Source organism: Cetorhinus maximus, chromosome 9, assembly GCF_964194155.1.
Source record: "Cetorhinus maximus chromosome 9, sCetMax3.hap1.1, whole genome shotgun sequence".
NCBI classification, from domain to species: Eukaryota; Metazoa; Chordata; class Chondrichthyes; order Lamniformes; family Cetorhinidae; genus Cetorhinus; species Cetorhinus maximus.
Window position 1 is genome coordinate 84345778 of NC_135887.1, and position 22315 is coordinate 84368092.

The 22315-nt window shown below is 40.5% G+C and overlaps 1 protein-coding gene across 4 annotated transcripts in view; it reads left to right on the top strand.

Annotated features, from left to right (window-relative positions):
- Positions 1–21910, top strand: part of nap1l4b (nucleosome assembly protein 1-like 4b) — a 101676-nt gene extending 79766 nt beyond the window's left edge. For 3 of the 4 annotated variants that reach the window (XM_078548971.1, XM_078548972.1, XM_078548974.1), the window contains 3 exons: positions 3540–3575; positions 11145–11204; positions 20921–21910. In XM_078548971.1, coding sequence (XP_078405097.1) covers positions 3540–3575; positions 11145–11204; positions 20921–20959 — 135 coding nt within the window. In that variant the 3' untranslated portion in view covers positions 20960–21910. Of the gene's footprint in view, positions 1–3539; positions 3576–11144; positions 11205–14524; positions 14564–20920 lie in introns of all 4 variants that reach the window. The other variant, XM_078548973.1, reaches the window with a different exon arrangement.
- Positions 21911–22315: the final 405 nt, after the last annotated feature.

Below are 22315 nucleotides of genomic sequence, written 5' to 3' on the forward strand. Positions count from 1 at the left end.
ATGCTCCGAATCCTCAGGCTTACTACTTTTTTTGGCAACTTTATAGGCCTCGTCTTCCGATCTAATACAATCCTTAACTTCTCTTGTTAGCTATGGTTGGATCACTTTTCCTTCTGGGTTTTTGTGCCTCAAAAGAATGTAACTTTGTTGTAAACCATTTAATAATTCTTTAAATGCCTGTCTACCATCATACCTTTTAATGTAGTTTTCCAGTCTACAACAGGCAACTTCCCCCTCTTACCTTTGTAAAACAATAAAGAAGCCCTGGAGGCTTAGAAAACCAGAAGAGCAGAGTGACCAAAATCAAGAAATCAGGCAGTTAGCCTAACATCTGTCATTGGGAAAATGCTAGAATCCACCATTAAGGAAGATGCAGGACATTAAGAAAATCATTATACAACTGAGCAGGGCTAATATGCTTTTATGAAAGAGAAATAGCGTTTGACAAATTTATTAGTTTTTATTAGAGGATATAATGAGCAGGATGTTTAAGGGGGAAACCAATAGACGTAGTGTATTTGGATTCTCAAGGCATTCATTAAGGCGCCACATAAAAGGTTTTGGTGCTGGATGTAATGTGTTATCATGGGTAGAGAATTGGCTAACTAGCAGAGAAAAAGAGACTGGATAAATGGGTTATTTTCAGCTTGGCAAACTGTAACTAGTGAAGTGCTGCAGGGATCAGTGCTGGGGCCTCAACTGTTTACAGTCTATATTAATAACTTCAATGTATTAGAGCTAAGTTTGCTGACAATATGAAGATAACAGGAAAACAAGTTGTGAGGAGGACAGCGTCTGCAAACGGATACAGATAGGTTAAGTGAGTGCGCAAATGGAGTAGTCAGTTCACAGCACAGGAGGCCATTTGGCCCATCGAGCCCTTGTTGGCTCTCCATGGAACAATGCAGTCAGTCCCACTCCCCAGCTCGATCCCCGTAGCCCTGCAAGTTTATTTCCTTCAAGTGCCCATCCAATTTCCTTTTCAAATCATTGACTATTTCCGGTCCCGTCACCTTCGTGGGCAGTGAATTCCAGATCATTCACACTCGCTGCGTAAAAAGATTCCTCCTCACGTTCCCCTATAACTCTTGCCAAAACCTAAAACCTGTGCCCCCTGGCCCTTTTACAATCAGCTAATGGGTACAGTTCTTCCTATTCTACCTTATCCAAACCTGTCAAAAGCTAGTACACTACTATCAAATCTCCTTCAATTTCCTTTGCTCCGAGGAGAACAAACCCAGTGATTCAAATCTATCCTTGTAACTAAAATCCCCCATTCCTGGAACCATTCTTCTGTACCCTCTCAAGGACAAATATCCAAATTAGGAGCAGCCCATTCAACCCCTCAAGCTTGCTTCACCATTCAATAAGATCATGGCTGATCTGATCGTGGCCTCAGTTCCATATTCCCACCTACCCCCAATTACCTTTGACTACCTTGTTAGTCAAGAATCTTTCTACTTCTGCCTTAAAAATATTCATTGATCCTGCCTCCACTGCTTTCTTAGGAAGTATTCCAAAGGTTTTCAACCCTCAGAGAAAAATTTCTACTCGGTCTTAAATGGGTGCCCACTAGTTCTAGTCTCTCCCACAAGGGGAAACATCCTTTTAGCATCCACCCTGTCAAGTCCTCTGAGGATCTTATACACTTCAATAGGATCTCCTCTTGTTCTTCTAAACTCCAATGGATATAGGCTCAACCTGTCCAGCCTTTTTCTGATAACACCTCCCCCTACCCCAGCCAGATATCAGTCGAGTTTGCCTCATGTGAACTTCTTAAGCATTTATATCCTTTCTTAAATAAGGAGAGCAAAACTCTACACAGTACTCTAGATGTGGTCTCACCAATGCCCTTTCCAACTGTAGCAAAACATCCCTACTTTTATATTCCATTCCCCTTGCAATAACAAGTTTTTGACAACATTCCATTTGCTTTCCTAATCATTTGCTGTACCTGCATACTAACTTTTTGTGATCCATGTACCAGGAAAACCAGATTCCTGGATGATGTGGGAAAGTGTGAGGTTATCGATTAGTAAGAAGGATAGAAAAGCAAAATATTATTGAAATGGAGGGAGACTACAGATTGCTTGGTACAGAGGGATCCAGGTGTTCTCATACATGAATCACAAGAAGTTAACATGCAGGTACAGCAATTAAATAGGAAGGCAAATGGTTGTTGGCCTTAATTGCAAAGAGGATGGAGTATGAAAGTAGAGAATCTTGCTCCAAGTGTACTGTTTGATGATGAGACCACACCTAGAGTACTGTGTAGAGTTTTGGTCTCCATATTTAAGGAGGGTTATATTAGCATTGGAGGCAATTCAGAGAAAGTTCACTAGCTTTATTCCTGGAATGAAGAGGTTGTCTTATGAGGAAAGGTTGAACAAGTTCGGCCCATACTTGCTGGAGTTTAGAAGAATGAAAGGTGATCTTATTGCACCATTTAAGGTTCTGATGGACTTGACAGGGTAGATGCTAAGAGGATGTTGCCCCTTGGCAGGATCCAGAGCTAGGGGCCATTAAAAAAAGGTCGTCCATTTAAGACTGAAGTGGGAAGGAATTTCTCCTGAGGGTTGTGAATCTTAGGAAGTCTTTACCTTATACAGCTGTGGAGGCAGAATACTTGAATATTGAATGAGGATAACATGCTTCCCTATCTTCTCGACCAAGGAATTTGTTAGAGTGTAGGAAAAACTTGTTTTTGATGGGGCGGGGGGGGTGTCAGAGAATACAAGTCTAATTAAAAAAGAAAAGCAGTTAGGCATAATGTAATGACTACAGCATGCTATTGACTTTTCTATCACAATTATACCACTTCATGCTGTTCTCTTATTTCCCAGCATTTGTTCCTGTGCTTGCCCAAACATAAGCATATTAATATTGGGGAAAGTACAGAGAATGGTTTCCTCAGTGTCACTCTTTAATTTGTACACTGATATGAGTCCTTTTTCTTAAAACAGTAGTTGAGTGCACCTTCTGCTCATTCACTTTAGACTAGGATAACCAGTCAAGACAGTCATACTGCTTTTCAGTACTGGGATTCTAATCTTTATTTTCAGTTTGCTTCTATTTCAGCTGCAGCTTTCCCAGCAATCACTCATTAGATGATAAGCCGTGTACCTGGCAAACATCCCTAATCATTGTAATTGGCCATTCTAACCTGGTAAACTTTCAACGTCATAATTCCAACATATTGGTTGCATTTCTCACCCCATAGTCTCATTACCACCTGTTGTTCACAAACATGCAATCTGTTAAAATTCGAATGCAGGCTTAAAATATCAAATTGTTTGGAAGTAAGTTGCACTTAAATCACCATTATTGTACAGAAAGCAAATTATTTGTGCTGAAATTCCTAATAAGCAGCTTTAGTGCTTGGGAAAATGCAGAGCATTTTCTAAACCTCTGGTTCTAATTTTGATTTTAGAGGTTGCAAGTGAAGTTCCAAAATTATATATCAGAACGTGCATAACTTTGTTTTCAATTAGACTTACATTAGAATCATGAGAAATTGGCTGATTTTTTTTCTTTTCCAGTATGAGGTGGAGGAAGGAGAAGAAGCTGAAGAGGAGGTAAGTGTACAGTAACAACTTTATTTCTTTGGCATGTTGTAGCTGCCATCCACCCTTCAAAGTTACCTTTTCTCTTCAGGAAAATGTTGCATTATTTATTTTGCCATTTAAGGTTCTGATGGACAACTGATGAAATTATCCAATGTTTTCTTTCCAAATTTCAGGTTGACTAACTATAACAATGCTTTTATTCAAGGTTCTTCATTATTCTGATTTAAAAATGCAGTTTTCAGCACCAAGCTCCTTTTTCTGATTAACCTTGTCGTTTAGAATAAATATAAAGCTTCTGTGGATATAAATGCTTCTGTACTCCCCAGAATAAAGTTGATGATATAAATAGGCTTGGCAGTTTGTGCTACCACTTCGTAAACAACTTGTTGGTGTCAGACAAAGAGCAAGTTTGCAGTTGATATAATTGTTGCCTGATGTGTTGTTTCTTGGCCCCAGTGAAGTTAAGGTCTTGGTTACAGGACACTTGGAAAATCACAATGATTGGTTAACCCCGTTTTGTAGAAGGGAAATGGAGTTTGACAAACCCTATTGCAGCTTTTTGAGGTTGCAACTAACAGGGTAGATAAAGGGAAACCAGTGGATGTAGCATATTTGGATTTTCAGAAGACATTTGATAATGCAAAATTGGGACTTGGGATTTGGGTAATAGAATAGCATGGATTGAGGATTGGTTAGCAAACAGCAGAAAAAGGTCATTTTTGAGGGTGGCAGAGGGTGACTCGTCGTGTGCAGCAAGGATCAGTGCTTGGGCCTCAGCTACTTACAATTTCTAAAAATGATTTAGATGAGGGATTTGATTGTATGTATTCAGGTTTGTAGATGATACTAAGGTGGGAAAGTAAGCTGAGGCTGAAAAGTGGCTGTGGAGAGATATAGAACGCTTAAGTGATTGAGAAAGAAGGTGGCAGATGGAGTATAATGTGGACAATGTGAAATTGATCACTTTGGTAAGAAGAATAGAAAAACAAAATTTGTTTTAACAGGTTGTTCAGATGGGTTTGAGGTTTTAACATGCAAATGCAATAAGCAATTAGGAAAGCTAATTGTAGTTGGCCTTTAATGCAGTGTGGTTGGAATATAAAAGTAAGATAGTATTGATGCAGTGATATTGGGCTTTGGTAAGAGCGCACTCGGAGTACTGTTTACAGTTTTGGTCTCTTTACCTAAGGAGGGAGATATCTGCCTTAGTTTACCAGATTTATTCCTAGAGTGAGGATAGAGTGGAATGAGTCTTATATTTTCTGGAGCATAGAAGAATGAGAGGTGATGCCTTTGAAGTGTATAAAATTCTTGAGTGTTTGGCAGTGTAGCTGCTGAGATTGAGTTTTCCCTGTTTGGGTGAATACAGAACTTGGGTGGAGGAGGATCATAGTCTCAGGCTAAGGGGTTAACCACTTCACACTCAGATGAGAAATTTCTTTATGCAGAGGGTGGAAAATATTTGAAATTCTCTGCTCTAGAGAGCTGTGGATGTTCAGTTGATGAGTTCGTTCAAGACTGAGATCGATAGGTTTTCAAGTACTAAAGAAATCAAGTCATACGGGGATAGGGCGGGAAGGTTAAATTGTTGTCGGAAGTTCAGCAATTATCTTATTAAATGGCAATGCAGGCTTGTGGGACTGCATGACCCTTTCCTGTTCCTATTTCTTATGTTCTTTAAGACGTAACGCTATTCTGGATAGCCTGACTGAAACAGTACCTTTCCTGCAGGCTCTGCTCTCTTTTCTTTGATTTGGAGCAGGTAAAGTAACAGCTGGGCATGTGGTTGTGCAATAGGGAATGGACCAATAATGCTAGATTTGCATTTATTCTCACGTGCATCTGTGTTGTAAGGATTGGAGCAACTGAGCTGGGCATGTGGCTGCACTTAGAAATAGAATGATGGTGCTAGTGCGCAGCTGTAGGGAATGGAAGGATAGCTATGTGTGCTGGAGTGCTATGGGAGTCTAAGAATATTATAGCTATTTGCATTTTGTACACAAAGATTTTGAGTTGGCATTTCAGAATCATGCAGCATGGAAGTAGTACCTTTTTTATTCATTCACGGAATAGGGCTTCACTGGCTGGGCCATCATTTATTGCCCATCCCGAGTTGCCCTTGAGAAGGTGGTGGTGAGCTGCCTCCTTGAACCACTGCAGTCCATGTAGTGTAGGTACACCCACAGTGTGGTTAGGAAGGGAGTTTCAGGATTTTGACCCAGCAACAGTGAAGGAGCGGCGATATATTTCCAAGTCAGGATGGTGAGTGACTTGGAGGGGAACTTCCAGGTGGTGGTGTTCCCACCTATCTTCTGCCCTTGTCCTTCTGGAGTAGCATTTGTGGGTTTGGAAGGTGCTGTCTAAGGAACCTTGGTGAATTCCTGCAATGCATCTTGTAGACGTTACACGCTGCTGCTGCTGTGCGTTGGTGGACGGAGTGAATGTTTGTGGATGTGGTGCCAATCAGACAGGCTGCTTTGTCCTGGGTGGCGTCAAGCTTCTTGGGTGTTGTGGAAGCTATCCCCATCCAGGCAAGTGGGGAGTCAGGAGGTGAGTCCTAGCCTCTGACCTGCTCCTGTAGACACAGTATTTATATGGCTAGCCCAGTCCAGTTTCTGGTCAGTGGTAGCCCCCAAGATGTTGATATTGAGGGATTCAATAATGTTAATGCCATTGAATGTCAAAGGATGATGGTTAGATTCTCTTGTTGGAGATGGTCATTGCCCGGTACTGGTGTGGCGCGAATGTTACTTGCCGCGTGTCAGCCCAAACCTGGATATTGCCCAGGTCTTGCTGCATTTGGACATGGACTGCTTCAGTATCTGATGAGTCACAAATGGTGCTGAACATTGCGCAATCACCAGCAAACATCCCCACTTCTGACCCTATGATGGAAGGTCATTGATGAAGTAGCTGAAGCTGGTTGGGCCTAGGACACTACCCTGAGGAACTCCTGCATTGATGTCTTGGAGCTGAGATGACTGACCTCAAACAACCACAACCACCTTCTTTTCGTGCTAGGTATGACTCCAACGAGTGGAGAGTTTTCCCCCGATTCCCATTGACTCCAGTTTTGCTAGGACTCCTTGATGCCACACACTGTCAAATGCGGCCTTGATGTCAAGGGCAGTCACTCTCACCTCACCTCACCTCGGGAGTTCAGTTCTTTGTCCATGTTTGAAACAAGGCTGTAACGAAGTCAGGACCTGAGTGGCTCTGGCGGAACCCAAACTGGGTGTCAGTGAGCAGGTTATTGCTAAGCAAGTGCCGTTTGATAGCACTGTTGATGTCCCCTTCCTTTACTTTACTGATGATCGAGAGCAGACTGATGGGGCGGTAATTGGCTGGGTTGGTTTTCTCCTGCATTTTGTGTACAGGACATAACTGGGTCATTTTCCACGTAGCCATGTAGATGCTAGTGTTGTAGTTGTACTGGAACAACTTGGTTAGGGTGACGGAAAGTTCTGGAGCACAAGTCTTAGTACTATTGCCGGATATTGTCAGGGCCCATTGTCGGATGGCCTTTGCACTATCCAGCGCCTTCAGCCGCTTCTTGATATCACGTGGAGTGAATCGAATTGACTAAAGATTGGTATCTATGATGCTGGGGACCTCTGGAGGAGGCCGAGATGGACCATCCACTCAGCACTTCTGGCTGAAGATTGTAGCAAATGCCTTATTTGTTGCATGGATTTGCTGGGCTCCCCCATCATTGAGGATGGGGTTATTTGTGGAGCCGCCTCCTCCAGTGAGTTGTTTAATTGAGAGCTTAGATCTAATCCGGTGGTTGTGAGATCACTTAGCTCTATCACTTGCTGCTTATGCTGTTTTGGCATGCAAGTAGTCCTGTGTTATAGCTTAACCTCATTCTTAGGAATGCCTGATTCTGCTCCTGGCATGCCCTCCTGCATTTTTCATTGAACTGGGTTGATCCCCTGGCTTGATGGCAATGGTAGAGTGGGGGATATGCTGGGCCAGATTGTGTTAAGAGTACAGTTCTGCTGCTGCTGATGGCCCACAATGCCTCATGGTTGCCCAGTCTTGAGTTGCTAGATCTGTTTGAAATCTATCCCATTTGGCGCCACACAACATGATGGAGGGTACCTTCCATCCTTGATCTCCACAACAGCTGTGCGGTGGTCACTTCCATCGATACTGTCATGGACAGATGCATCTGTGACAAGCAAGTATGTTTTTCCATCTTGTTGGTTCCTTCACCACCACCCAGTCTAACAGCTATGTCCTTTAGTATTCGGCCAGTTCGGTCAGTAGTGGTGCTACCGAGCTACTGTTGGTGATGGTCGTTGAAGTACCCCACCCAGAGTACATTCTGTGCCCTTGCCACCGTTGATGCTTCAACATGGAGGAGCACTGATTCATGATTCATCAGCTGAGGGGGTGGGGGCGGGGGTACATGGTAATCAACAGGAGGTTTCCTTGCCCATGTTTGGCCTGATGCCATGGGACGCCAGGAGTCAATGTTGAGGACTCCCAGAGCAACTCCCTCCCAACTGTATATCACTGTACCACCACCTCTGCTGGATCTAGTGGTGGTGTCTGGGACATTATCTGTAAGCTAGGATTCGGTGAGGATGACTATGCCAGGCTGTGAGACAGCTCTCCTAATTTTGGCACTAGCCCCAGATGTTAATGAGGAGGACTTTGCAGGGTTGCCATTTCTGGTGCCTAGGTCTATGCCGGGTGGTCTGTCTGCTTTTTTGAGGCTTTATAGCGGTTTGATACAACTGAGTGGCTTGCTGGGCCATTTGAGGGGAGAGAGTGGACCACATTGCTTATGTGTCTGGAATCACATGTAGGCCAGACCAGGTAAGGACATTCGTGAACCAGATGGGTTTTTACAACAATCGACAGTGGTTTCATGGTCATCATTAGACTTTTGATTCCTGATTTTTATTGAATTCAAGTTCCGCTTTCTGCCATGGTGGGATTCGAACCCCAGAGCATTACCTGGGTCTCTGGATAACTAGTCCAGCGACAATACCACTACACCATTGCCTCCCACTGAGCCACTGGGGACCGTATTTTATATTTGCTCACAAAATGGGTAGGACACTTCTTCACAAATTGGTATATAAATGAAAATGAGTTTAAAATTAACTAAACAGATTGGGTTATTTGAAAGCCTGATGATTGGAGTGCTCCACCCAAACAAGCATGTTTGCTCCTTCAGTTAGCCTTAAAGGGCAAATCTGTGCTTGATCTACTGGCTTTAAAGTTTTTCGTATCTCTGCTGTTTACCATTTGGTGGTATTGAAGAAAGATCCAGTTTTACCAATGTGTGGGCATTTTGAATTACCGAGTTGTGATGAAGAAGAGCCTGTAGTCGTTAACTTGTTTGTGACACAAGCTCAAATTGCATTTTACTTGGAAGTAAGATCCTAACCAAATATTTGTTTGTTTCCTTATCTATATTTTTTCGCATGACAAACTTAGTGGCTTAAAAACAAAAAAAACTACTGCGGATGCTGGAAATCCAAAACAAAAACAGAATTACCTGGAAAAACTCAGCAGGTCTGGCAGCATCGGCGGAGAAGAAAAGAGTTGACGTTTCGAGTCCTCATGACCCTTCAACAGACCCTTCTGTTGAAGGGTTATGAGGACTCGAAACGTCAACTCTTTTCTTCTCCGCCGATGCTGCCAGACCTGCTGAGTTTTTCCAGGTAAACTTAGTGGCTTCCCTGCTTAGCTAATTTTAAACTCATTTTAATTTATATACCAATTTGTGAAGAAGCGTCCTACCCATTTTGTGTGCATATATAAAATACGCTCCCCAGCGGCTCAGCTGATTATGTTGATAAAAAGCTGACAGACTCGCAATGTTCCAGGTTCAGTCCTAAATCTATGGTGAGTTAGTTAATTTCAGCAGCAGGGGCACTACAGTTGGCCCTAGTGCCTGTGGGCTGGAGAGGGGAACATATGGGGATTGGCAGCAGTGTGGAGTTGAGGCTGTAATCAGATGATCTTATTGAATGGCGGAGCATGTTCGAGGGGCCAAGTAGCCGACTCCTGCTCGTAATTCATATGTCTAAGTCATGGTTTCTGTTCCTCCTTGTTGCTTTGTTTCCTGCTTGGATGATCACATTTGAGGACTGAGGATTGGGCTCAACTATAATGCTCATTGAGGCGACAGATGACAATGAAAATGAACCCTGGCATAAGTCCACAGGTGTTTGGGGTCGGGGGAGAAGAGATGCGAGTGTGGCACTGGTGGGCAGCAAAGGAAGAGAACTTTTTAAAAATATATAATGTTGAACGATACAGGTTTATAAATAAAAATCAACATTTTGTACAGACTTCCTTAAACCACCTTTCAGTGTAAAGCTTATTCCATGTCAAATTCTATGATAATGTATGAGGGAGTCAAGGCCAAGTTTGGCCTTGAAAGTGAATCAAAGAGTGAGATAACTTGATCAGGACATGAAGATATAATTCCGTCCTCAATTTGAAGTCCTACATTCTATCTTCATTTTTAGAAAAAACTTTTGTTGCTACATAAATTTAAAAAATACAGCAACTTAGGAAGCTGAGGAGATGAGTTTATCGGAGCAGCGAGGTTTCTGATCAGCACAAGCTAAGAAGCTCAGTGATTGAGAACTGAAACATTACTAGAGGGAGGTAATTACGCTCTGGCAAGTTTATATAGGATGTATTCATAATAAATATGGGTGTAGGAATTGGATCATGGGAGAGATTGGCTGGATGAATGGGTATGCCCAAGATTTTTAACATAGGTGGTGAGGTAGTTTTTCTTAAAATAAAACGAACAGCACAGGCGTAGACTGTCTAGCTGCCCATTGATTTCCCCAATTTAATATTTTTGTGTACAAAAGTCTGTTTATTCTCCATAATGGCCTTGTTCGGTTGTATGCTTCGTGTTACCAGGGACCCTAAACTCTTCACCCTGCTGCTAGGAGAAATGTTAATTTTTCTTTACAACAGGGGAGGATCTTGGGGGAATTAAGCCCATATCTTCCCGTTCATGACAGCATCATGCACTGGTACTAAACTGCCCCACAATTGCAGTTTCATAATTTTCAAACACCATGCCAGACCAGAAATGAGAACCGTTGGTAATGTGCGAGCTACAGAGAAACTTGGCAAACAGTGCACAGTGGTGCCTCATAGAATCTGATTGGTATACAGTGTCCTGTATCCTGTTGTTCAGGAGACTTTCTTTGCATCATATTGCATTTGTTGCATTGGAAACTATTGTTAATTGTATCATTTCCATGTCTTAGAGAAGCCAGTGCTGTTTGGTGTTTGGAAAATCTTGCTGCATATGGTGCATTTTCCTCATGCATTAATTTGGAAAAAGTAACATGAATCTGAATTTTGTAGAGAGTTGCATCATTGACAAATATTCTGTGATCTCGGTGAGAACTCTGATGTAGCTCCTTCAGTCAATCTCAACGATAGTGTCACAGAACAGGGAAACAGTCATTGGTTATAGTGGGTCTTAAGTGTTACGATGGAAACTTATGGCCCACTTCAACCTGATTGAATAAGTGGCATCAAATGCCATTTCCACTTTAATAATCTGAAACTTTTTCTCAACAGGATGATGATGATGTTGAGGAGGAGGGAGATGAAGATGATGATGCTGAGATTGATCCTAAAGTGAGTTTCTATTGGATAGTTGAATTTAATTAACAATCAATTTAGCCTAAATCTTAAACAGCAAGCAACTGTAGGTCCTGGAAATTTGAACCCGAAACAGAAAATGCTGGAAACACTCAGCAAGTCAGTCAGCTGAAAGATGCTGACTTGCCTATTGCCTGTTTCTAGCGTTTAATGTTTTGGTTTTAATCTACTTTTCTCCTGTTCTGCTGCATATACCCCTGAATTTCAAACTGTTATTTAAATTTTTGGTACATTGGAGTCATGAATTTGTTTCGCAAGAAGCAGCAAGTTAAATTGCTCTTTTTATTTGTTGTTAGTATGTCTACTTTGTAAAACGTATTTCTAATTTTGTTTTCAGAGCTGCCATTTAGCACATTGGTAGGGTTCACTTCCTTGTTCTCATGATACATTGTTGCTTTAGATAGCTGGATCCAATCTAAAGCTTTGTCATTTTCATTCTAGTCCTTTTTACAACTTGTGTATGGTTCCAGGTTCATTAGTGAAATGTAATAACATCCTCAAGATTTGGCAAGCAGACAATGCCAGACGGAACCTATCTGAAAAGCAACATACAGGTTTAGTTAATTACTTCCTGATTTTTAGGTACCACCAGCTTGCATAAAATGCAATTGAAGCTGCATCTTTTTGTGAATCTGTATGTAATAAATGGATTTGATCTAAGTCTAACTATAAAAGTACAGCATGTTGATCTTATTTACCTGGGAAGCTTTATGTATAACTAAAGTCAAAACCAATTACTTTATTACTGGCCATCACTCCAAGGTCGAAAGATGCCAGTCATCAACTAGAGTTGAGCAATAATTTTTAGGCATTGTTTTGTTTCTTCTTGGGATGTGGGTGAGACTGGAAAGGCAGTCTTAATTGTCCATTCCCTAATTTCTCTGAGGGCATTAAGAGTCAACCATAGTGTTTGGCTGGAGTCACATTTAAGCCAGTTTAGGTAGGAGGCGTTCATCAATAATGAGGCTTTTAGACTTTAAAAGATAGCAGTTTCTCAGTTTTTTTCTGGGCTATCTCCAGATTTATTGCATTCAGTTTCACAACTTGCAATGGTGGGATTTGATTTCAAGACTTCTGGGTTCTTGGTCAACTCCCATAACCGCTAGGCTGCCGTATCTTAGTATAGAGTATATCGTTCCAGTTTGTGTAAACTGATATGTGCTGAGCAAAAGTGCACTTTTGGAAGTAGAATTAAAGGCATTGATGTAGAATTTTAAACTTTGTGGTTTAAGGAGGAAAACATTACCTTTTAGAAATTGGGGGAGCATAAAGTTACCTCGTTATTTTGAGATTCCAAAGTTAGTAACCAGCTTTCAGATTTGTTTTGGAATCTAATTTAAATTATGCTGTTCTTGTCTCGCTTCTAGGTATTTTTTCTCTTTATCTTGATTCCACTAATATAACTATTAATTCATCTAATCTTTAATGTTCCTTGTTGTAGCTGCTAACCATTTTTATTCATTACATTGAAATGTAACAAAGCATGCTCCAGATGAGTTGACTAGATGAAAATTTCCCTGTCGCTTGCAGTTGCTAATGTAAAGAAGCAATTAAAATGATGTTTGTACCATGAGCAATTCATAACTGAATTTTGATGCTTTCTGAAGTGGTTCAGGTTTTAAACCCTCAGAGGTGCAATTCCTTTGCAGTTGCTTCAATCTTCCCTAAGCCACATATCCAAATGGAGATTTTTTTGTGATCTTTTACATGGGGCTCATTTGATTTCCTCTAAATTTAAAGGCAATTTAAGCAAGGTAAATTTTTATTATAGTATTGCATCAGATTTTGGTGGGAACAGATTCAATCCATTGTATTCACTAGCCTTAAAAGCTGGCAGGTGCTTTCTTGCCACAAGGAATGAACAGGGCAGGGTCTCTTTATAGTGCTTGTCACTTTTTAGGAGCAGATCATGTTAGAAGCAAGGAATATCATCATTAATAGGATCGTAACCAAATAGTTTCTCTATTGCATTTTCTTCATATCTTGTCTGTAATTCTGATTTGTAGCTTAACAAATTTCTCAATATACACAAATTAGCTGATGCTGCAGATACCTTGAACTAGAGCTGTAACTAATTTTGAATAAAGTGAAGAAGCAGTGGAATAAGAAATCCCTGGGTGACGTTCCTGCAGTTATCTGCAATTATAATTTTTTAAGATTTTAAGCTCCTCCTTGATGTCAGTATTAAACAGTTTTTTCTTCCAAGTTCCTTGTATAATAGTGCCTTTTACATTTAGCCTGATTTCCATCTACCTGTCACAATCAGTAGATGGTTTTATAACCTTTAGTCTTATAACACAAGATCTACATTTAAACTACAGTTCAGTTACATAACCAGAGTTCTATTTTGAAGCCATGGCCATGTTAACACCTGATGGAAATGAATGACCCGCCAATATGGTCTCTCAGCTTTCTAAAATACACTATATAATTGCCAATGCAATTATAGAGTTGTCCCTTCCTGAAACATGCTGCACCCGGTATTGTTATACGGCCATTTCCCCTAAAACTAACTTCGCTGATGGCACCTGGAGTTGGAGTTCTTCCCTAAAACACTGTACTGATAGCAGTACAGTTGTTCTTTGAGCACATTGTTTATACAGAAATAGGATCTATAGTCTGCTGTTAATTAAAAGTAACAATTTGAATTACCCTTAATTTGTTTGAGCACTTAATTTGCATTTTAGTGCTATTTAAATGAGATTCATTTTTTAACAAAGAAGCATCTCAGTACACTGAAACACTCACCATGCAATTTAGAAAGTAGCATGTGCAAAACAGCAATGTAAACTTTAATGTTATTCTACATAATTATATCTGGCATGGTGCAAGTATAGCTCCTCGTAAAATGGTGGTTCTCCAGAAATCACCTTGCTATTTTATTATCTGTTATGGCATTGGAAACTGTCTTTCATCTTGGTATATTTACTGGCTAAAGAAATTACAAATATTTTCATAGAGATTAGGTTAAAAGAGGTCATTATGGGTGCTGCCATTACAATTCACTAATTGTAAGTTAATATGGACGTGTTACAATATAGTATTGCACATTACAGTTAATAGGTTATTTATATACAAGAAAAAATAACTTGCATAGCCATAGTAATCAACTGTTAGTATCCAATCTGACCAGGCCTCAGTTATCACTGTTACTGTTCCCATACTTCTACATTTCTGTGGTTTTCATGGTCAGTACCTGACAGACTTGGATACATTTTAGAGTTTGCCTAGCCCTGATTTTTCAATTTCAGTGACATTAATATTGCCTATTTTGTTCTGAATTTTCCCCTGCTTAGGTATAATTCATATCTCAGTAAAACAAATTTCGTTTCTAGGTAAGGGAATTTTCTGCCTTATTTCTATGGTCACCCTTTGCTTAACATTGCTTTTTATCTTTAGTTACAATTGAACTCACTTTTAAAAGCTGAACCAATTTGATTTTATTTTAAATTTTATTTATAATTCAATTCTTTAGTTTAGATTTATTTAGCTCTGTTACTATATTGTATATTTGTAGCTTCATATTCCAGTCTATTCAATACAGTTCTACAGTAATGCTTTGTAAAACTTTCATACTAAAGGCTTAATCCTATCTAATCAGTTAAAAAATATATTTTTTTAAGTTAAAACTAATCAATATAATGCAAGCCATTTAATATATAAAGAATTAATGTTAATGTGAAATTTGTTTTAATTTTCTTGATGAAAGGCCTTTCTGAAATAGAATTTTTAAAAAAATCAAATTGGTTGAGTAGACCTGAGGTGAAAACAGTCACGGAAGGAGATGTCTTTTCTCAATTCAGTGGCACTGGTTTTAATCTTTACTGAATTTCTTTGCCTTTCTTTTTAATGCCATTTTATAGGTTCCAGTATAGTAGTATACTGAAACAGCTTGGCAAGAGTTTTTATCCTAGTGCACAGGTTTTCAGCACTATAGATTATGTTGGAGCCAGTAGGCTTTGCAGTACCTGGCATGCACTGCCATTTATTTGATGTCACGATGTTTGAACCAAATTGGCTGGACACTGGTGTCTTTAGAGACTCCGGAAAGATAGAGTGCCCATTTGACACTTTTGGCTCAGGACACTTGTAAATATTTTAGCCTTATCTCTTACACTCATGCCCAAGAAACTGTCAAGTTGTGAATGAGGATAATCATGTAGATTTAGCTTGCCAAAGCTAAAAATGTGGTTGTGTTACTAGGTTGAGGAGTTGGTCTCCTGGATTGATGTTGTACAGTTCTGATGCTGATGGTCCATCATGCCTTAACTGCCCAGTTTTTGGGTTGCTACGTCTGCCCCACTTAGTACGTGATGATGGCAAAGATTGTGGCACTCAGATATGCAAATCTGATAGATTGATGAGGAGGATGTTGAGTAGGATATTTCTTTGTATTGACTCTTTGTCACCTGACTGGCTCAGTGTGTCAGCAAGGTTCAGGGCCTGACCATTGGTACTACCAAATAACCTTTATGGACATTGAAATCCTCTACCTAGAGATTGTTGTGCTTTTGATGCCCTCGTCCATATTCATCGTTTCAGAATAATGATTCAGCAGTTCAGGATGCCATCAATAGTAAAAAAAAAAAGGAGTTTCCTTGACCTTTGACCTCAGACTTCATCGGGTTTGAAGTCCAAAGACCACTGTCAACTAAGAATATGCCACTCTGACCCCATTTCTGGTTGATCATATGTTCCTGATGGGACTGGACATAGCTAGAGATGGCAGAGGATGTTTGGGATGTTATTTGGTAAATATGAGTTGGCTGTGGGATGGCTCACCCAATTTGACCACTAGCCCCAGACACTAGCAAGGACTTTGTACTTTTTTTTCACAACTGATGTTGCAATTATTATCATCTGATAATTCTCCTCTGATTCTGTTCTGTAGTGTTCTGCAACTGAGTGGTTTGTTTGGCAATTTAGGGAGCGTCAAAAGCCAACCATACACTACAGGGCTCTCGTTAGGTGTAGGTTAGACTACGTAGGAGAAGCATGAAGAACATTGATGAGCCAGTTAGGTTTTTACAATGCTGATCAATTTTCTGATTATAAATTATCATATTTATTAAGTTAATTCAAATCACAATTTACCACTGGGGATTTGAAGTCCACCTTTGGGTTGCAAGGTCAGTACCACTACACTACATAACCATTCCCCAGCCACAAGTAGTCCTAACCCCTTGAAGGTGCTCTTGCACAGTGATGGATGTTCAGTAATTGTAAGTACTAGATCAAATTAATTCTCTGTCAGTCTTTGCCATTTTGGCTGATCCTTTTACATCCATTTTCATTGTATTAGGAATTCTTGGATAATTAGGAAATGAGAGACAAGGAAATACTGATGACAAGGATGCACATATCAATTGCATGCTGAATTTACTGAGACTTTTAATGTATGTGTGGCAAAGATTTCCAAAAGTCTTCAACCTTTCCAAAATTTGAGTAGCTCCAGTAGAAGTATTGAAATATCACACCAGCCACAGGCTGTCACATTGTGTAGTTTTTATCCTGTCATCCTTTTTAGTGAATTCTAGAGGAGTGAGATCTGTGTTGCTAACTTTCAACCTTGGATTAGACTGAATTTATAAGATGCAACAGGCTTTGTGGACCCTCTAAACCAAGTGTTAGATTATCAGCTCCTTGTTCTACTCCAGGATGCAAAGTGCATCTGTGTAGAAGTAGAATAGCCACTCCTTTTCTGGAAACAAATTTTTATATTCATTTCTCCCTTTACCTGATCCTGCAGGCTCTGCACGAGATACAAATGAAGATACGAATTGGGAGCAGGAATAGTTCATTCGACCCCTTGAGCCTGCTCTGCCATTTGATAAGCTCATGGCTGATCTGATTGTGGCCTCAACCCTACTTTCCTGTCTACCCTCTGAACTGCACAAAACTTGTTCTGATCAACCATCACTCATTTCTCTCAATGAAAACCAGCTTTGCTAGATATGACCATTTTCATGAACAAGTGACCAATTAGGTGTCTTTTCATGTCTAAACGCAAACTTTATGGAAATTGTCTAAATAGACCTCCCTTAAATGGGCCCTTAATCAATATAGGCTGTTGACCTACAATTCAAAAATCTTTGAACATGCGATTTGTAGTTTATCATCTGGGAAACATCATTATAAGTAGCATTAGTTCTGGCCAACAGCTGATGAATTGTAGAATGAGGGAGTATGATTAACCCCCACGTCAGTAAACAGTCCATAGACGTTTTGGCTTCTCTTAAGTCAAATTCTACCAACAGTATCTCTATCAACCATTCATCACCAAACCTAGCAGTACAGCATCAAATATTATCTGACCTTGCTTCCCACTGCCAAAAGCATCCAGTACAGAAGGGTGAACTTGAATTGGAAAGGTAATCCCATGTACTTATTTCCACTACCAACCAACCTCTTGAAACCCTTCCTCTACCCAATCCATCCTTACCTCCCAAGAGCAAATGTAAGTTTGTGGACGTTTTGCCATTAAGCTCGAAACAATTTTTTCACTGGCTTTTCATCATTCCTCTTACCCACCAAGCAAAACCTCCTTCACGGCTTCACCTGCCCTAGTTCTTAATCAGCATCTTTCACACAAATCTCATGCCATCATCACATTCATCTTGTTCATTAGATCCACCTCCTGCACCCTTGATCCCATTCCGACTAAACTGTTAACCACCCAACTTTCCTTCTTGCCCTCATGCTCACTGACATTGTGCTTCCTTTCCTCGGGTACTGCCGCTTGTCTTTCAAAGTTGCCACTACACTCCTCAAAAAATTACCATCTCATTTCCAACCTTCCTTTCTTATGAACGTATTGTTTCCTGAATCCGTTCCATCTTTCCCGCAAGTCCTATGTTCAAATGTTTCCATATGCTTTTTATCTCTGCAACACCAAAAATCAAATGTCACAAATGACATCTCTATGACTATGACTATGGTATCTTATTCTTCATTGAAACCTTTGCACCCTTATAATGTGAACAGACCATTCTCCAATGTCAGTCCTTCAGCTCAAGGTGTCTACCCTTGCTTGGTTCCACTCTACCCATCCAATCATAACCAGAACATCTCCTCCACTGGTTTCCCTTCCCACTCTACACTCTTGTTTCTGGAGTTCCCCATGGATCTATTCCTGGCCCCTCTTCTTCCTCATCTACATGCAACATCATTTGCAGACATGGGATCAGCTAGAAAACACATGTTGAAAACACTCATTTCTATCACTCCATCGCTTCTCTTAATCACTGCATTGTCAGACTATTTGAGCGCACGAAACAACATCCTGAATAAGCTCACTAACGCAAAATGGGGAGCAAGCTCGAAAACATTGCGAACCAGTGCACTTGCTCTTTGCTATTCCACTGCCAAATACGCCTGCCCTGCATGGGAAAGATCTACTCATGCTAAGAAGATGGATGCCGTTCTGAATGCAAGCTGCCGACTTATCACAGGTTGTTTAAAACCAACAAACACCAACAGCCTATATATCCTGGCGTGTATCGCTCCCCCTGATCTAAGAAGAACGGTTGCCAGCAAGAAAGAGCGACTCCACCAAACATCAGATGAGAGGCACCCTCTACATGGTCATACACCTACACCCAGTCGCCTGAAGTCAAGGAAGAACTTCATGAACAGTGTTGTTCCATTACAATCAAATCCATCTGAAGCTCGCATCGCCTTGTGGAAAGACCGGCTCGCCAGTCTCGAACAACCCCCAGCGATGGAAATTCTACCGGATGAAAGCCTTCCCCCAGGAGCTAATTGCAACTGGGCAACCTGGAAGTGCCTTAACAGACTTAGGACTGGTGTAGGTCGTTCAAAGGTGTCACTAAGCAAATGGGGATATACAACCAGCCCGACAACTTGTGAATGTGGAACTGAGCCACAGACTATGCAACATCTCCTGCAATGCCTATCGCTAGAGGAACCCTGCAGTGTTGCAGATCTTGCTGAATTCAACAACAAGGCGCAAAAATGTGTCCAGTTCTAGCTGGGCCATGTATAGACTGTCCGTGGACACGATAAGACGACTATTTGTTTAACATTGAATATTGAATGAGCCACAATTTATTTTTCTCTCCAGTTGCCTTTGCCACTGTTCTGTTCCCACCTCAGGCTGAACCAGACCGTTTAAATCCTCTGCACCTTATCCAGTTCCAGATCATCATCATCAGAAATTAATCTAATTCCAATTTAATAACATCTAATTCCATCCCCAGCCCTATCTTGGCTCATTTGCTGCTGCAATCTTGAACCATATCTTCGTCACCTGCAGACTTGGCTATTCCAATACAATTCTGGCTGGCCTATCTTCCACCTACCATAAATATAAGTCATCCAAAACTCTGCTATCCTATCATATCCCATAAAAATCCCACTTGTCTGTCACTCGCGCCTTTGCTGACCCACACCAACTCCAGTCCCTCAATATTCAATTTAAAAATTCATGTCCTCAGATTAAATTCCTCCATAGCCTTGCCCCTCTTATCTCTGACATCCTCCCTCACCCACCTTCCCTAACTTTCTAATCTCTCCATTTCTTGGACCCTGACTGTTGTCCAGTACCCCCCCACCACCATTAGTGGGTGTTGTCTTGAAGCCCCTTGAACTGTAGAATTCCCTGTCTAAGGTGCCCTCTGCTTTCCCGCCTCCCCTTTTTCCTCCTGTAAGACCAATCTGAAAACCCACAATTTTGGTCACCCTTTCCCAAATCTCCTTTGACTTAGCATCCAATATCCACCTATTGTAAGATGTCTTATGGTGTTTTACTACAAAGGAACAATATAAATAAAATTTGTTGTACATAAAGTGCCCCTTTTATGTTCAGTGAAACATTGCTGTTTATATTTCTACAACGCAGAGGACATTATTTTTGGTTGCTGTGATTTGGTTTCCCAAGTAGGTCCTTCCTCCTTAATTTGGTGCAGCTCCTACTGTATGTGAGGTAATGATTACTTACCTCAGAGTTTTCATTCTTTAATTAATGGCAATGCTCACCAGTGTACTTTCTAAACACCACTTCAGATTCTGGTGGAATCATCATTCTCTTCGAGTTGAGTTTGAAAAAACTAATCTTGGAATAATGTAGGTTGAAAAGAACTGAGCTATTGAGCAGACCCTGGATCTTAATATAGAATTTGAGCTTGAGCAAGGGGAGTTTTTAAGATGAGGTTAAAAACTGTGAATGAGTCAATATTAGACACATTCCTCCAGTGCGTGAGGGCGGCATCAATCTAAGAATTGCGAAGACCCTACAGAATAAGTCATGTTTTTCCAATGCTAATATTTCTGTAAGGAAATGAAAAATAAACTTAAGCCAAGTTACATTTCTCCTCCAAAAAACTAAATTGTAGGAAATATTCCATTCATTAGTAAATAAATTTTTGAACTTCAAATATAAGTTCAGCGTTTTGCAGTGCTGGACTGTTTTACAACAGGGTGGATTGTTAAAAGCTCCAAGGATTGTACCTCTTTTCTCTCCCTCTCCTCTCCATTTGGCCTACTAACATGCATCAGTACTATAACCCAAATGACTGGTATGCCCCTGATGCTTCTACTAACTTTTCCTCAATTCCTCCTTCAGTGGGATTCTTACTATCCAGTCACTATGGGTAAGGTGCGTGCTGGAGCTGCAGATAATCCCCATGTAGAGAAGAAGCTTTCACTGATCAGGTATTTTCTCTCTCTTGCAGAAAGAATCCAACCAGCCGGCTGAATGCAAGCAGCAATAGGAGCGTGGTAACAAGGAAACACCACTGCCTAGAGACTGATGCCATGTGATGAAGTGTATCTAAAATACTCTTGTGCAGTTGAGGTGATCCCTCCCTACTGCAGCACAATCTTATTAAGCTAAACACTATGTTTTAAAATGCATGGGTTGCTCTTTAACTTCAGATTTCTTTTTCCGACTTTTGGCTTACTTTTACAGTGGAAAAATTACAATTTTCTCTACTTCAAAAATACAGAAGGGTTTGAGACTGTAAGGTAAAGCAAGCACGCACTCTGCAGCCTAAACAAACACTGGTATTTTGAAATGTAGTGAGTGTTACACGCTTGTCACTTGCAAATAGGGGCAGCATCGCTCAGTGAGTCGGTGGTGATTTTCATGGACTTCTGAGGTGCATCTTTCCTGTGCTGCCCAATGTTTGTGAGCAGCCATTTAGTTAATAGTTAAGCATTTCCTTTGCTATTAATATTTATATTTAAATGCTTTTCAGAAGCTTAATTTTCTACCCAATCTGACTGCGCTGTGGTCACCATTGCTGTTTTAATCCAAAATAGTAATGGTTAACAAAAATATATATATACAGGGAGGCTGCTCTGAAATCTTACTGTCACAGACTTATTTATTACCGTTATACAGAACTTACCAACCAGCACGTGAAAAAAATCCTATTACCTGGGCACATTAGCTCCAGTTGCAGTCACTTCATCTCCAGAAAAGATGCACATTAAGATGTTGTGGGAGTCATTACCAGTTTTCCTGTGGAAGTAAAATCTTTAACACAGATCTTTTTTTATTTTTATTAATTTGAGTGTCCAGCACAAAGCACTGTGTCCAGGCATAGAGTGCTCCAGCCTTACCTTGTTCTACACAGTTGTAATGTACCTTAATATGCTGTTTTCAATTTGTACAGAATAGCCAGAGTATTCTAATAAAGTTGTGCAACATTATAAAAGTATTTTTTGTTTTGATCAGTAATCTTTGTCATCATGTTCATTGTTTAAAAAGTAACTGTTCAGGTTAGCATTTGGATTGCATATTGGACAATCTTTTTGTAGATTGTAAAAATGAAGCACTTCATTATTAAAATGTTAATATAAAAATGGAAAATTTCCTTGAGACTCTGAGCTTGCTCAGATGGTGAGGGAACTAACGTGAAGTAGCTACCTACTTGACCAAACCCTGACAAAACAGTCTGTTGCAGAGGTTTCTGTCAGAATTGATCACTGTGGCTGCCACAAGGTACTTGTAAGATACTGTCTTGTCTCCACAGCGAGAATATCTTCCATTTTGTGGTGGCCATGTTGAGTATTACAGATTCAGGACTGAGCTTCCATGCATTTCTGAGGCCATCAACAGTAGT